The 13,472-nt window shown below is 50.7% G+C and overlaps 5 protein-coding genes across 5 annotated transcripts; 2 read left to right on the top strand and 3 right to left on the bottom strand.

Moving 5' to 3' along the window:
- Nucleotides 1-170: 170 nt before the first annotated feature.
- Nucleotides 171-2,107, top strand: PFICI_00501 (uncharacterized protein; the record flags this gene model as incomplete). The annotated part of the gene is made up of 5 exons (XM_007829082.1): nucleotides 171-367; nucleotides 435-818; nucleotides 881-1,221; nucleotides 1,330-1,673; nucleotides 1,865-2,107. The coding sequence occupies 5 exons, from the start codon at nucleotides 171-173 to the stop codon at nucleotides 2,105-2,107; spliced, it is 1,509 nt and encodes a 502-aa protein (XP_007827273.1).
- Nucleotides 2,108-2,636: 529 nt separating this feature from the next.
- Nucleotides 2,637-3,452, bottom strand: PFICI_00500 (uncharacterized protein; the record flags this gene model as incomplete). Its single annotated transcript, XM_007829081.1, has 2 exons — nucleotides 2,637-3,090; nucleotides 3,169-3,452. The coding sequence occupies 2 exons, from the start codon at nucleotides 3,450-3,452 to the stop codon at nucleotides 2,637-2,639; spliced, it is 738 nt and encodes a 245-aa protein (XP_007827272.1).
- An 825-nt stretch (nucleotides 3,453-4,277) lies between these two features.
- On the bottom strand, nucleotides 4,278-5,111 carry PFICI_00499 (uncharacterized protein; the record flags this gene model as incomplete). Its single annotated transcript, XM_007829080.1, has 2 exons — nucleotides 4,278-4,681; nucleotides 4,895-5,111. The coding sequence occupies 2 exons, from the start codon at nucleotides 5,109-5,111 to the stop codon at nucleotides 4,278-4,280; spliced, it is 621 nt and encodes a 206-aa protein (XP_007827271.1).
- A 4,436-nt stretch (nucleotides 5,112-9,547) lies between these two features.
- Nucleotides 9,548-11,925, top strand: PFICI_00498 (uncharacterized protein; the record flags this gene model as incomplete). The annotated part of the gene is made up of 2 exons (XM_007829079.1): nucleotides 9,548-10,275; nucleotides 10,371-11,925. 2 exons carry the CDS (start codon nucleotides 9,548-9,550, stop codon nucleotides 11,923-11,925), a joined length of 2,283 nt encoding a protein of 760 aa, XP_007827270.1.
- Nucleotides 11,926-12,603: 678 nt separating this feature from the next.
- On the bottom strand, nucleotides 12,604-13,446 carry PFICI_00497 (uncharacterized protein; the record flags this gene model as incomplete). Its single annotated transcript, XM_007829078.1, has 1 exon — nucleotides 12,604-13,446. One exon carries the CDS (start codon nucleotides 13,444-13,446, stop codon nucleotides 12,604-12,606), a length of 843 nt encoding a protein of 280 aa, XP_007827269.1.
- Nucleotides 13,447-13,472: the final 26 nt, after the last annotated feature.

The raw sequence follows: 13,472 nt of genomic DNA, 5'->3' as shown, positions 1-13,472 counted from the left end.
GAGCACGCAATATCGACTCTCCAATCCTTACAAATTGAGGCGACCCCGTGCAGTTCGTGGATTGACATGCGCAGTATATAATCTTCAGGGGCACCTAGTATCTATATCTTCCTTCGTCTCGGCGGATACATTTGCCATCACAAAGACAACACATGGTAGTATCAGCAATCATGGACGCACAAGAAAAGGAGCGTCCGGCAGGTGACACCTCGAATGAAGGCAATGTCGCTCATGACGTCGAGTCCAACATCAACCCAGGTGGAACCTCGGACCTGGAATGGAAGAATGATAGGCATAACCCTTACAATTGGCCAAAGGCAAAGAAATATGTACAGCTTATGACCATCATGTCGATTGCATTCACCTGGTAAGCAAATAATTTTCTTCCACTCTTCACTATCATGACGGAGCATACTAAAAACTCGGCTCAACAGCTCCCTCGGCACCTCAATCATCAGTCCTGCGCACACTTCCCTCATGACGGAATTCGAAATCTCGAGCACTGCAGCCTTTTTACCATTGTCACTCTATACATTTGCCCTGGGACTCGGCCCTGTCCTGGGCGGTCCCCTGTCGGAAGTTGCGGGCAGACAGGCAGTTTTTGCCATGGCAGTCGTGCTAGGAGGGCTCTTTGCCATGGGGTCTGGACTGACCAACAGCTTTGCCGGGTTATGTGTGATGCGGTTCCTATCGGGCTTCGTTTATGGACCTAGTCTCTCTATTGGATCCGGAGTACTTCAGGAAACGTATCTACCAATCGAACGAGGTCTACCTTCCGCAATCTACATCTTGAGCCCCTTTCTGGGTCCTGGTCTAGGGTATGTTTCACCATCGACTTTTGTCAGGTGTCCCAAGAGAAAAAAGACTCACATTGTTATAGCCCGGTCCTCGGAGTCTTCTTAGTTGCCAGGAAAAGTTGGCGTTGGACACAGTACACAATAGCATTGTTTTCGGCTTGGAGTGCCGTCTGGATGCTCTTTTCGAGAGAATCCTATCATCCTGTCATCAAGCGGAGAAGAATGAAGCAGCTGGGCCTCGACACTCCTGCACGACCGCCGCTATCGAAAGCATTGCACAAGTTTCTGACTGTCGACCTGTTGCGGCCCGTCCACATGCTCCTCACTGAGCCAATTGTCATGTTTATCTGCCTTTACATTGCTTGTGTTTTCGGCACATTGTACATGTTCTTTGGAACGTTCTTTTACATCTTTCAGACTACATGTAAGTGGAAATGCCCACCAGTCAATCCTGTCGCTTGCAGCCATAAATATTGTTGCGAGAATCGTGGTCGATAAAGTCTTTTGGAATTAACTTGCCTTTATACGCTAGACCACTACACTTTAATCCAATGCGGTCTCGTATTTCTCGCTATTGCGGTGGGCTGCTTGGTCGGCTTTTTCCTCATTGGCATCTCCGACAAACTGCTCTACCAGCCCAAGGCGACCAAGTTCCCACTTCACCAGATACCTGCCGAGTATCGTCTCTACCCGGCCATGGCCGGCAGTTTCGTACTCCCCGTCAGCTTGTTTTGGTTCGGCTGGACGGTACAGAAAGGCGTCAATCCTGCAGCACCGATTGTCGCGATTGTGCTCTTTGGCATAGGGAACATTGGGCTGTTCATTAGTTGTATGCAATATGGTGAGTGCTCTATCCATGAAGCCTTGAAATCTGATGTTCGGTATCTAAAACATCATTGCTGATATTGGAGTAGTAAGCTTTCTGGCCTGGCAGCTCTCATCCCCCGCTAGAAACCTCCAGACAATCTCTTCGCCTTCTTTTCAAATCATCAAAGACAAGAAATACACAATCAAATCTCCTCAACCCCTGTAGACAGACTCATGACTGATGAATTTCTTATTTGCAGATTGGTGACGCTTACCACTCCAGCAATGTGGCGAGCGCCTCGAGCGCCAACAGTTTGGCGAGATACACTTTTGCGGCTGCCTTTCCATTCTTCTCTATCCAAATGTACACTGCGCTGGGTACGGGCTGGGCCTCAAGTGTGCTGGGATTCCTGTCGGTCGCATTGCTGCCAGTCCCATGGATCTTGTTCAAGTACGGGCACAGGATAAGAGCAATGAGCAAGTACGAGACAGCCAGCTATTAGCCAGATATGGGCTTTCTGGTGAATTGAGGCGTGGCGGCTACATCTCATTGAAGCGAAGGAATAGGAGAGAATAAGCTATGATATCACCTGTGATAGCGTCAGGTTCTTTCCCTTTTTCTGTTTAAAAAGAGAAATATGCCCATTGAAGTTTTGTGGAGAGTACTATACAAGGATGAAGAGATAGCACACAATTTATAGATTTAATTAACCCTCAAGAGGGCATCAGCATACATCATTCATATTTTTGGTTTTGTTGATTACCGAGAGTGTCATTCAAAACTTCCAGTTTCGACAGAGTCTCGCACACTTGAGCACCGGTTCACTACCACGATAAACTTGGCACCGAGTTCTAGATTCTAGATTATGAAATAGCTTCTATTGGACCCATAGCTCTTCTACAACTTGACCATACAATCGATTAACCCTTCTCTCGTAATCTTTGTGAAGCTTGAAATAGGTAACGAGCATATATGCCAAAAACTCCTTGGCGCAAAACATGAGGAAGACTTGAACTACGTCGCTTCAAGTCCTAGGTCGAAGACGTGAGGGTTGCGCTTATGATATAATTACTCGATCCCACGTCAACCTGCCCGCTTCCCGTCTTGAGCCAGCAGTTGCCATAGTCCTTGGGTATCTCAAGCGTCTGATTGGCATTGAAAGTGACAGCGGCACACGTCGCGTTGCCCGAAAAATAATTCATGGCCGCGCAGCCCTGCAGACAGTCTCGGAAGCTGTAGACGATTATGGCGGTAATGTCAGCTCCGATGTAGTTGGTCCCACAGGTCGGTTTAAATGTCCACGATTGGCTAGCGAGTGAAATCACTTGATCCTGATTCGTAAGAGATGGACAGTCGAGCGCCACGACGCCGGTTGGTACCGATAGGACCGATGATGACGTGCCTGTTGGGGTTGAAGCTGCTGTCGCTGTGACGGTCGTGACCGAGACGGTATTGCTACCCGAGGAACATGGGGCGCAAGTAGAGCTGTTGAGAAAGACGGACAACTCTTGTCAGCCATGAACATGGTCATTATAATAGTCCTCAGGCCTTGCTTTTGCTTACTTGTTCTTGGCTGCCAATGAGCCGCCGACTCCACCCCCTACGGCCGCCCCAATGATGACCACAAGAAGCGCTACTGAGAGAAAGAATGTCGCCCTCCGCATGCCAAATATCGTACGTTCTGGTTTCGGGGCGGGGGCCCCCGGGAGCGCGTAATTCCCGTCATATCGGGGTTGTTGGTAGTGCTGCTGTGGTGATACCTCCAATCCCTCGTGATACGCCTGTGGAGGTTCTGGCGACCTGGTCACCTCCTTGCCCGAATGCACGGAGTAGGGCTCAGAACTCATCTTGGGTTATAATAGCATGATGTCTTGGGGAAGAAAAGAAGACAGAAAAAAAAAAGAAGAAAAAAGAAAAAGGAAAGGATCTGTGTCGCGAAATGTGCGGCTGAGCTGACTGACTTGGAACATACGGGTTGTGCAGCCATTGGCGTGTCGCAAGCAATCTATCTTCGTCTCAAATCCTGCTCTGGTGGACACTCCACCTTCCGGACAGGGGCCCTATCTAACATATAAGCCAGATCCTATGATTCTCTTTGTATGTTAACTACGATCAATTGGCTGATCTAACCGAGGTGAAACGAGTTTGAGCATAGTCTCCTAGGTTGGACCACTGATATCTTGCGTAGGTATATAAGCAACCAGGAACTCATATCAACATGATCAAGAAGGAACCATTCATGCTGCCGGAATCAACTTTCAATTGAATTGATCATATATGCCCTTTGCTTGATGAGCTTTGCTCAAATCATGTAATATCAATCACCCTAAACTCCTTTGCTGTGGGTATCGGCATCAAATGGATGCAACCATATCTCCTCTGAACTCCTCCTGATGCGTGTTGTCGAAAGCAATGCACAAATTCCCCCCCGAAAATGGCCATAGTACCCTTATCGAAACCAAATGCAAGACCATGTCCCTAAACTCCTTTCCTGTCGTTTCCATGCAATGCCCTTGAATCATGTTTAGACTCCTGAACCACGTGTACAGATCCAGCTTCCTCCAAAGGTCTCAAAAGTATCCATCTCTGACTCCCAAATTGCTGTGTAGGAGATTATTCAAGCATCCCACGTCTATCCAGCCTCATTCAACGTAGTGGCAACATTGTAGCCATTAGTCATCCCTATCAGTTTCCTCGCCAATCTCCATGTCGTTTCCACCGCCATACTCCTGGGTAGTTTTGGCGGTGTTGACTGGAGTATAGTAGAAAAATTCGTCGTCATCCTCGAACCCCTTGGCGCGCTCGTAGGCGATACGGCTCATCTGAACGGGGTCCAGGGCCTCCTCGTCGGACTCCTCGTCTGAGTCGTCGTCAGACCCCTCGGCTGAGTCTTCGACTGATTCCTCAACTGAGTCCTCAAGTGACTCCTCATAGGGAGTGCTGTGGCACGCCTGCGAAGTGCAAGTGAACGAGCCACGCTCGTTGGCACGCTGGCAAGCGTCGGCGTTGAGGCATGCTAGTCTGATGATCATCTCCCGGAGCTGGGGGTCGCCCTCGGGATCCTTGACATCATCGGCTATATCATAATTAGCATTAGATCATACAATGTGTGGTATGACTACGGTAACAGAGATGTGAAAAGTGTCTCGAGGCTGGTTGGACGTGGACAGAAGCTCGAGTCCACTCGAGTGCGACGGCTGCCAAAAATGTGCGCATTGAGCGGCAGATCTTTGTGATGACGGCATGATGGCGACGCGCATACAGAGACAATAAAAAATCAAAGACTTACCCGCCTGCTGGTAGTAATCAAGAAGTTGGTTGAACTCCACACTAGTGACCATGCCCATTCCATAGCGAGTACGGGTGGAGACTCTCAGCCACAAGATCTTGTCATCGCTGTCACCTCCGATGAACATGAAGCGCAGACCGAGGCGCGCATGGATACTGTACAGTCTGCCGACCTCGGCTCTGTTCCGAAAGATGGTCATCAAGTCGGGCGTCGACATGATTGTGAAGAGAGAATCAATGTGCTTGGTTTTCTTGGTGTCCAAAGTTGAAGGTAGGCTGGTGTCGCGGCGCGACTGGCGGGCAGTTCTCTTGTTAACTTTGTTGTTTGTCAGACGAGCTTGGCAAAGATTAAAGGAAAAGCGGCGTGGAGAGGGAATACAGTTCAGTGCGCGCTCGTGAGGACAGCAACTGGAGTTTATTAAAGTGTGCTTTTGTCGAAATAGCTGAGTTGTGAATTGCAGAACGTGGTTCTTGTGGTGCGAGCGAGAAAGAAGAAGGAATGGTGAATGAAGAAGTAAGAAGAAAACAAATGAATGAGCTCCTAGGCTCTAGTTGGAGGGGCAAAAAAGGTGTGATGAAGCTCTCGCACCGAAAACCTTGATGCCCCGAGTTCACTGGGCAACCCACAACCGTTGATGATTTTTAGCGTCGCGTTTGCTCTATCACGTTTGCACAAAATAATCCGCCACTGTAAGTCCATCCTGTAAACAAAATTTGCACAATCTTGGACTGATTAGTTGTTCTCATCAGATTACTTCGATCTGGTGTAATCTACTTGATTCCTTTACCCACTGAGAAACAGTCTTTCGACATTGACAACACACGACCTGTCATGGAACGTGAATGAATACGGTAGAACCATATGAAATAGGTCAGTCAACAACTCCGACCGTCAAACATGGAACTGAACTCGAAATCACCTGGTATGTTGACAACAGACCAACAAGGTGCCTAGGCAATGTTAGTTTGATATCAAGATGTGCTTTTTGACAGGGGCCTAATATTCTACCCAGGCACAACAACCCATTGAGTTATGAACTTTATTGCTATGGCTGATATAAAGCAGCGCTTAACTTTATTGTCTCCTTCAAGGCAACCACTTGCCAAGCAAATATTCTCATGCTCAACTGTAGGACAAGCCCCTCCGTTCCTTGAATCTTGGCACAATCCCTCCATTTCCTCAATGGCGGATAGTTACACTCGCGTTCTCGGGATTGTGGCATAATGACAGTGATCTGCCCAAGATTTCACCTCGATAAATATCAAGTGCTAGACATATGATGTCTCCTTGTAACAGTATACAAAGTACGGTCGCACCAATCAGGTTTAGCCTTCATGGTTAATAGTGCTCAGATCTCTTGGCGATGGCGCCCCAAAGTGCGGGTCGTGAATTAAAATTCCGCTGTACACTACACCAGGGGTCCACCCCACTCACAATAAGATCAGTCAGCATTACTTTTGATTACTACTACTACGTATGTAACCTAGATACTTTGCTATTCCCGTACAGTCCCGAAGATTGCTTTTCAGGAGAACCCCCAGCTACATTATCTACCAACCAGTTTCAAACAGGGCTGCATTCACGTCCAAGCACGACCGAAATGCGACATTTGATTTCTCAAAAGAGAAAGCAAGAGATGGTGGAGGGCACGTCAATATCCGAATGTGTCCTGACAAGAGCAGATACGAGGTAGGTCCCAGTCCTACTCTACAGGTGTGGTGGGTATACGCGCAATTTGCCTGACCTATGCACGTGTTTAGACGCTTCAGGGCTCCGAGCTCTTCCGCAAGGAAAAGATAGATCCCGTCTTGGCAGCTTTCGACCGTGCTCAGCTTCTACTCCTCTCTTTTCAGCCTCTAGGTTGCAATACTAGTAAAATCAAAGCCGATAAAGACCCCGACTACTATCCTGTTGACGATGCGGCTGAAGTACGTACAATGCAATTTGCTACGTAAGGTAGGTTAGCTGTCCAAGATCGGGATTCGGCAGGAAAAATCAAATGCCCCACAAACACTGAAGAGGACCACGACACTTTTGTTTCCCCAGCTCGCAGCTTCATTCATTCATTGGATAGAGGCAGCCAGCGACAAAAACAATCCGCTTTCGCAACTGGTGCTCCGCCTCCAGTGGTTGCTTTGTGACCAGGGTCCTGGAGACGCACATGGCCCGGGCTCAATGTCAGGCGAACCAGAGCTGCCAAGGGCATCTGGGGGGTAGCTTGGGCCTGCAGCTTCGCCCAGGGACAGGGGCAGCTGGCTCAGAGGGGTCCCAGAGGCGCCAGCAGTTAGGTAACAAGCGCGGGACTGGAGCGAATTGCTCAAGTGGACAAATGCGCAGCAGGACATTTTCAGCCAGTGACGGGCTCCGATGTGAACATCCCATCTTTCCATGACCTCCACGCTTCCTGATGCTGACTGACGGCCACCTCAAACATCACTGTAAGCTGATACATGAGCTGCGGTCTGCAGCCGCCAGCCTCCACCTTCGCAAGACCCAAGACCACTAGAGAGCCAGACAAGGTTGCCTTGCCTGACTTTGTCAAGAGCGCGATCGATGCCACGTCAATAGCAAGCAGGTGCCCAGGTGGTAGACAATGTTAGGTACGAGCGATAGATATATTGAAGCCCTACCGTATAAGAGGGGGTCCCCTGGTTTGCACGCGCGTTCCGACCATCTTGAAAACTTTTTGTACTATATGAAAAAATTTTAATTGCAAAAATCGCTTTTTGAATCAGTCTGTTGATCGGACAATATTCCATTTCAACCTCGTCTTCTTTTCGGCAAAGCAGTTCAGGCCATTGCAGGTCTATGGCGGATCGAGCACCACACAACAACACCAACCCCAAACCGAAACCGACTGACTGGACGGGGGTTTTCTTCTTGACCTCACCGTTGTTGTATTAAACTCCAAATTGGCTTTTACTATCCGCCTGCGTACTTGCTTCTTTTGGGGTTGTGGATCACAGGTCAAATTGACTCAGCGCTGAAGATTTCTTGGGGCAAAATGCCGTGGATCACTTCAATTTCGTCGTCGTCGTCGCCTTCGTCGGTGAGGAGTCCCCAGAAACTCACTAAGAAGCCAAAGGGAAGCTCGGAGCCGAATGCAGCACCAGCGCACAGCCGAAGACGACAGCCACCACTGGTCATACCAACGGCAGACGACCATCAAGAAGGGCGGCGCAGTGGTGGTGGTGGTAGTAGTGCCAAAGATGGTTTTCACGTTGACAGCAGCAGGTCTGCTAATTTTAACCATAAGTAAGTGCTATTTTATTTCATCAACTTTTAGTGCGGCTGATGGTCAGGTCAGCCAACCGCTCACCCGGTGACCCGACAAATCCTCCTTCTCTTTCTCCTAGTATGGACACTCTGGTGTGCTCCATAGTCTCTTGAAAGTCCGAGAGACAAGACACTCTCTCATTAGTTGATCACCTGTTTCTGGCCATCTCATATGTGGTCTCGTACACTGCACTCTTACAGAGTACACTACTACCCACCCATCTACCCACCCACCTACATTACCTACATACACGATAAACCTACCTAACATCACGTTTCCTCCGGGCAGTTCAGACGCACGTGGCGGTCTCGTAGTCGAGCCCCGAAAGTATGGGCCACTGGGCCCAAAGCCCGTGTTGGTGAAAGAAGCTGCCCCAACTCTAATCCTAATAGTTATGATTGTGGTTTTCCTCTCTCCTGTCTTACTGTCTTGACATGTCGTCATGATCATCCTTCAACTCTATTGCCCCCATCCCCAATCGAGCAAGGCTCCCCTCTTGCACTCCTTGGCTTTTAGTGAGCACTATGCGGGCGACTTGGGGGGTGAAATAGGGGCTTCCAATTTCCACTGGGAGATCGTGGTGGCGCTAGATGCTTAATTGCTACAGGCCCAGCTCACGCGCAAAGCTGCTGCTTGCTGCTACTGGGTTGCTGCTACTAGCGCTGTCGCTGGTTCCAACTTCCGGGGGGCTCTTTTTCCCAAGGCTAAGGTACCAACCATGCAACCCGGCCCCAAGGACTTCCAGTTTAAGCGCTCTTTTGCACACAAAATGCACAGGCGGGAAAGACGGACAGGTCAACCTGAGTCAGTTGCCGCCTTCACAGCAGCCAAAGGAAAGAAAACCACCGACGCCATGTCTTCGAGAAGCGAAAACGGGCCCTATTTGGTTGAGATTTAGTTTTATGCTGGTCTCGCAGCAAACAAGCCGTTGTGGCCGAACGATGGGAAACATCCGATCGCATGGGGAAAATCGAATGCCTACCTGCCTGCCCATTCATTGTTCTGCTCTGCCTCTCATTACTCTACTCTCTGTCCTGCTCTACTTTTTTTTTTTTCTGTTCTTCCCGAGGTGCCCGTTGGCCGTGTTTGCTAGCTAGGTACAGGTGCCTGTTAGCGGAGGGAGGTTGCAGTCATTCGTCGTCTTTAATCTCCTTGCCCCACGTTTGCGTCGATCGTCTCTCTACCCTCTGACCGGGGATCACCTGGCTTGAATTAGGGACGCTGATGCCAATTTTTTTCCTTCTCTTCCTTTTAGGATTACACAACATCAACATATTCGAGCAAAGTCCGCCTCTTCTGCTGTCGTTGTCGTCTCTTCCGTACCGAGACATGACAGGTGCAGAAGTTACACACAACCTATAAGCAGAAACCAGAACATGGGATCTGTAATGGGACCCGGACCGGCCTACATGCCGCAACAAAACCGCGGATACGGCTCCGATTCTTTTGCCGGCGGCCAAAACACAGCGCCCAGAAACTTTACACCACCTGGAGCCCGGCCAGGCAGACCCGAGAGCATGGTGCGCGGCAACAATGGAGCACCAATTCCCCAACCAAGGAGGATGCCCTCCATGCAGCCCGGCTCGTACGCACAATTCGATAACCGACCCGTCATGTATAATCAAATGGGCAGACCTGCACCACCCGGCGCCAATCCAATGGGTCGACCACCCGGCGGCCAAATGGGCCGCCCCCCGAGCAGCAGCGGACAGATGGTACGACCGCCCAGCAGTGGCCAAATGAGCCGACCGTCCAGCAGCAGTTCCAACGCCAGCTCCGTCATGTCCCGAGAGAGTCACGAGTCGGGAATGCGCACACCCGTCAGCAGCCACCGAACAAGTTTCGGCTCATGGGATGCACATCCAAGGAGGCCAGAGTATGGGTGGCAGCGACCAGCGCCGATCAAGCAGCAGCGCAGGAGGGTCATGCAGCCCGGCGAACTATGCGCTGCTATGCCTGACGAGGTCTTTGATCTCATCATGAGCAATTTGAGGACGCTGCACATGGAAGATGGCAGCTTCAGCTGTGCGACCTGCATGATGAGGGATATCTGCTCGGTTTCTTATGCATCCAAGAAATTGCTTCAGGTGGCCCGGAGAGCTTTGTAAGTGGGAATTTATATTTTATTTTTACCCCCTACCCCTAGCTCATGCATCCTGCACCATGTATGCACCCGACCCGGAGCTAACCAAATGCAAGGTACGGTAACATTGAGTTGGTCGGTAGCGACTCGCAAGCCATGAAGAAGCGATACAAGATCAATTTTGGATCACGAATGGTTCTGCTGCGGCGCACATTGAGGGCGAATCCAGAGATCGCTGCAATGGTGCGCACTCTGAAGGCCCCTATGCAGCCGCTGGGTATGCCCATTGATCAGTATGCCAACCTGGCAGCCTCCATCATCATGGCTTGTCCCAATTTTGAGCGCCTCATTGGCCCCCATCAGTCTTATGATCACAACTTTAACCGGCTCTTCCATGCATTGTCGACACGGGAAAAGCTCAAGGAGATGACCTGGGTTATCGAACCCTCTGCTTCCCAGCAACAACATCGCCGACCCATGGCAGACACCGACCCGGAAGATTTACTTCCTCAACAAAGTACCGCTTTCCTCGAAATCAACATGCACTGGAAGAATCTCACAACCCTTTCCATCCACTGCCTTCCTGGCGCTGCATTGACGCCGGTCTCATTGGTCGCCACTGCCCTATCCACCATGCCGTCCCTGCAGACACTACATCTCTCAAACCTATCACAAACATCATTTGACGATACCGACTTACTCGCATTGCCCAAACTACAAGTGCTTTCGCTGTCAAGCATGGCAGGAATCACCAGCACAGGACTGTCTACTTTTGCTAGCCGACCTTCTTGCCAGACCTTGAAGTCCATCCGATTGGAGCACATGGAGGTAAATTCACTCGCTGTTTTGGCTCGAATCTTTATCGGCCTCACCTCGCTCGAATCTTTCACTTTTGTACAAAACTCGACGCCTCTGCTTCCCGAGGGAGAAGAGATCTGGCTGTTTCCTTACATGGTATCCCAGTCACTGAAGAAGCTGCACTGGGATATCACTGGCATCCAGGGCTGTGCGAACTTTGCAGACTCGATCTTGGCCAAGAGCATTGCCGCAAATGGATTCCCCAAGCTCTGCTGGCTGCGCACCCCCAATGATCCCGAAGGCATATTTCAGAAACTCTGCAAGCCGGTAGAAAAGCTTGAGAAACCGAGCGACAAGTACCGCACAAGAGGTCTGGTTGCTACCATTGAGGCACGCCCAGCAACACCAAAGACGCCGACCACGCCAGGCAAATCGCCAGGAGGTAAATCTCCGTACACGCCGGCATACTTTTCCTTCTTCATGGACAAGAAGTACAGCGACCTGCACGCAGCACGCCTGGCAGCACAAAAGAGGCTGGAAGAGGCACGAAAGATTCCGCGCTTTGAAGTCAACGTCATTGACGAAGACGGCACCATTAACGAAAACTGGATGATGGCCGGTTTCATGGGTGAGGTGCCATCAAAAATTGATTACTACCTGTTACCCGACACCGGTGCATCGGACGACAATGGTGGACTGGTTCTACTCTCCGACATTGTTGACGATCGACGAGAGGATCTCACCCAGGATAAGGACGGGTGTACCGGCCGCTGGAACAATTACGGCTACATCAACTACGATAAAAAGGGGCAAAACCAGGAGAAGTGGTGGCATACCGAACGTGTCCGGTGGACCGAGGTCCGCCTATCCTGAGGGTAGAAATACACGTGCTACGAACACCTCACGACTAAACTCACTGATCGGCGTTTTTTCTTCTTGTTTCTGGACCCAAGACTTTTCCAGACGGCGGCATCTGCATGCGTTCAACAACTCCCATTCCCCCAATACTCTTTTTTTTCTGCTTTTTGTTTTGTACGGCGTTTGGATCGGAAAGGGGCTATGAAACACAAAACATAACCAGCACAATCTGGCGCACACGGGATACCCATCGAAATCTTTGGACATGTGATTGAATAATCATTTACTATTCTCATATTGACACATTAATACATAAGACCTATTTGTACTTGAAAAGTTAAGACTTGTCTAGTAGTATTACATATGCGTTTTGGGTGCTGTTGTAGCCAGAGATGATACGTTGCGTGCCTCTGGATTGTATAACACAAACACAGCTCTTGAAAATGCTCAGACACTCAGTATTTGTGCCACTCTAATTTATCTTGACAAAATAGCAAGCGCAGGTCCAGACATAACAAACGCAATGCATGGCATTGCTCAAGGCGAACTAATAACCCTACGCTGACAACCTCTACTTATACGAGGGCGCTTCCTTGATTTCGTGGAAAAGCAGCTTCGCCAGCGTAAGACGCTCGCCATAAAAGAAATCTTTCACTGGGGACAAGAAAGAGCTCCAGTCAACTCGTGCCATACTCAGTGCTCAAGCACCACGGGCTTGCCCCTCTCCCAATTATCAATACTCTCGCGGATATTGACCCAATACCGCAACTTGACGCACTCGCGCACCGCAGCCTCGAGATCCGCATGGGCAAACGCGCGCTCCAGCTCGGCAATACTCTCCTCTTCGCGCGCAGCATTAGCGGCGCGCAAGGGTTCCAACTCGCTCTCGTCCTCGGCGTCCTCGATCTGCTCCCGGGCCTCGAGGACCTCCATGAGCAGCTCCGGGTCGTCGACCTTGGCCGTCTCGTCGGCGGCCACGTCGAGGCCGTACTGCAGGGAGAGGAGGTACTGGGCGCGCAGGAGCGGGTTGGCGAGGGTGCGAAAGGCCTCGTTGATGCGCGCCGACGTGGCCTCGGCGCGCGACTTTAGGTGCGGCGGGTGCAGGTCCGGGTGCGCGCGCGACTGCAGCTGGAGGAACTCGCGGCGCAGCGTCCGCACGTCGATGCTGAAGGGGCCCTTTGGCGGCGGGCCTTGGGGCAGGGAGTCGGGGAAAAAGTCATAGTGTGTCTGCGGCGTGGGTGCCGTGGCGGCGCTCGTGGAAGTCGCGGTTTCTTCTGCTTGTGCGTTTGCAGTCGACTCGGTCCTTAGGATTCTAGACGTTGAGAAAGGGCGCGCCGACCGGTAAGGGGTGTTGTTGACCTTGGACGCTGAACTGGGTGCCGACAAAGACGGCGACGTATGCCGGGCGGCGGCAGCAGTGGCGGCACGAGACGAGGATGCGATGCTCAGAGACCGCCGTTGTCGGTGCTGCTGCTTGCATGCGTCGCACAAGCCGCCGCTTATTTGTCGGCCCTTGGAAAAGATGGAGTTTCTCATCGTGGTCGCTACGAAGGTTTTGGCTC

This window comes from Pestalotiopsis fici (assembly GCF_000516985.1).
Source record: "Pestalotiopsis fici W106-1 unplaced genomic scaffold PFICI_Scf_1, whole genome shotgun sequence".
In the NCBI taxonomy this organism is placed as follows: domain Eukaryota; kingdom Fungi; phylum Ascomycota; class Sordariomycetes; order Amphisphaeriales; family Sporocadaceae; genus Pestalotiopsis; species Pestalotiopsis fici.
Note: the sequence above shows the minus strand (reverse complement) of the source record. Positions and strands in the feature narration are given on the sequence as shown.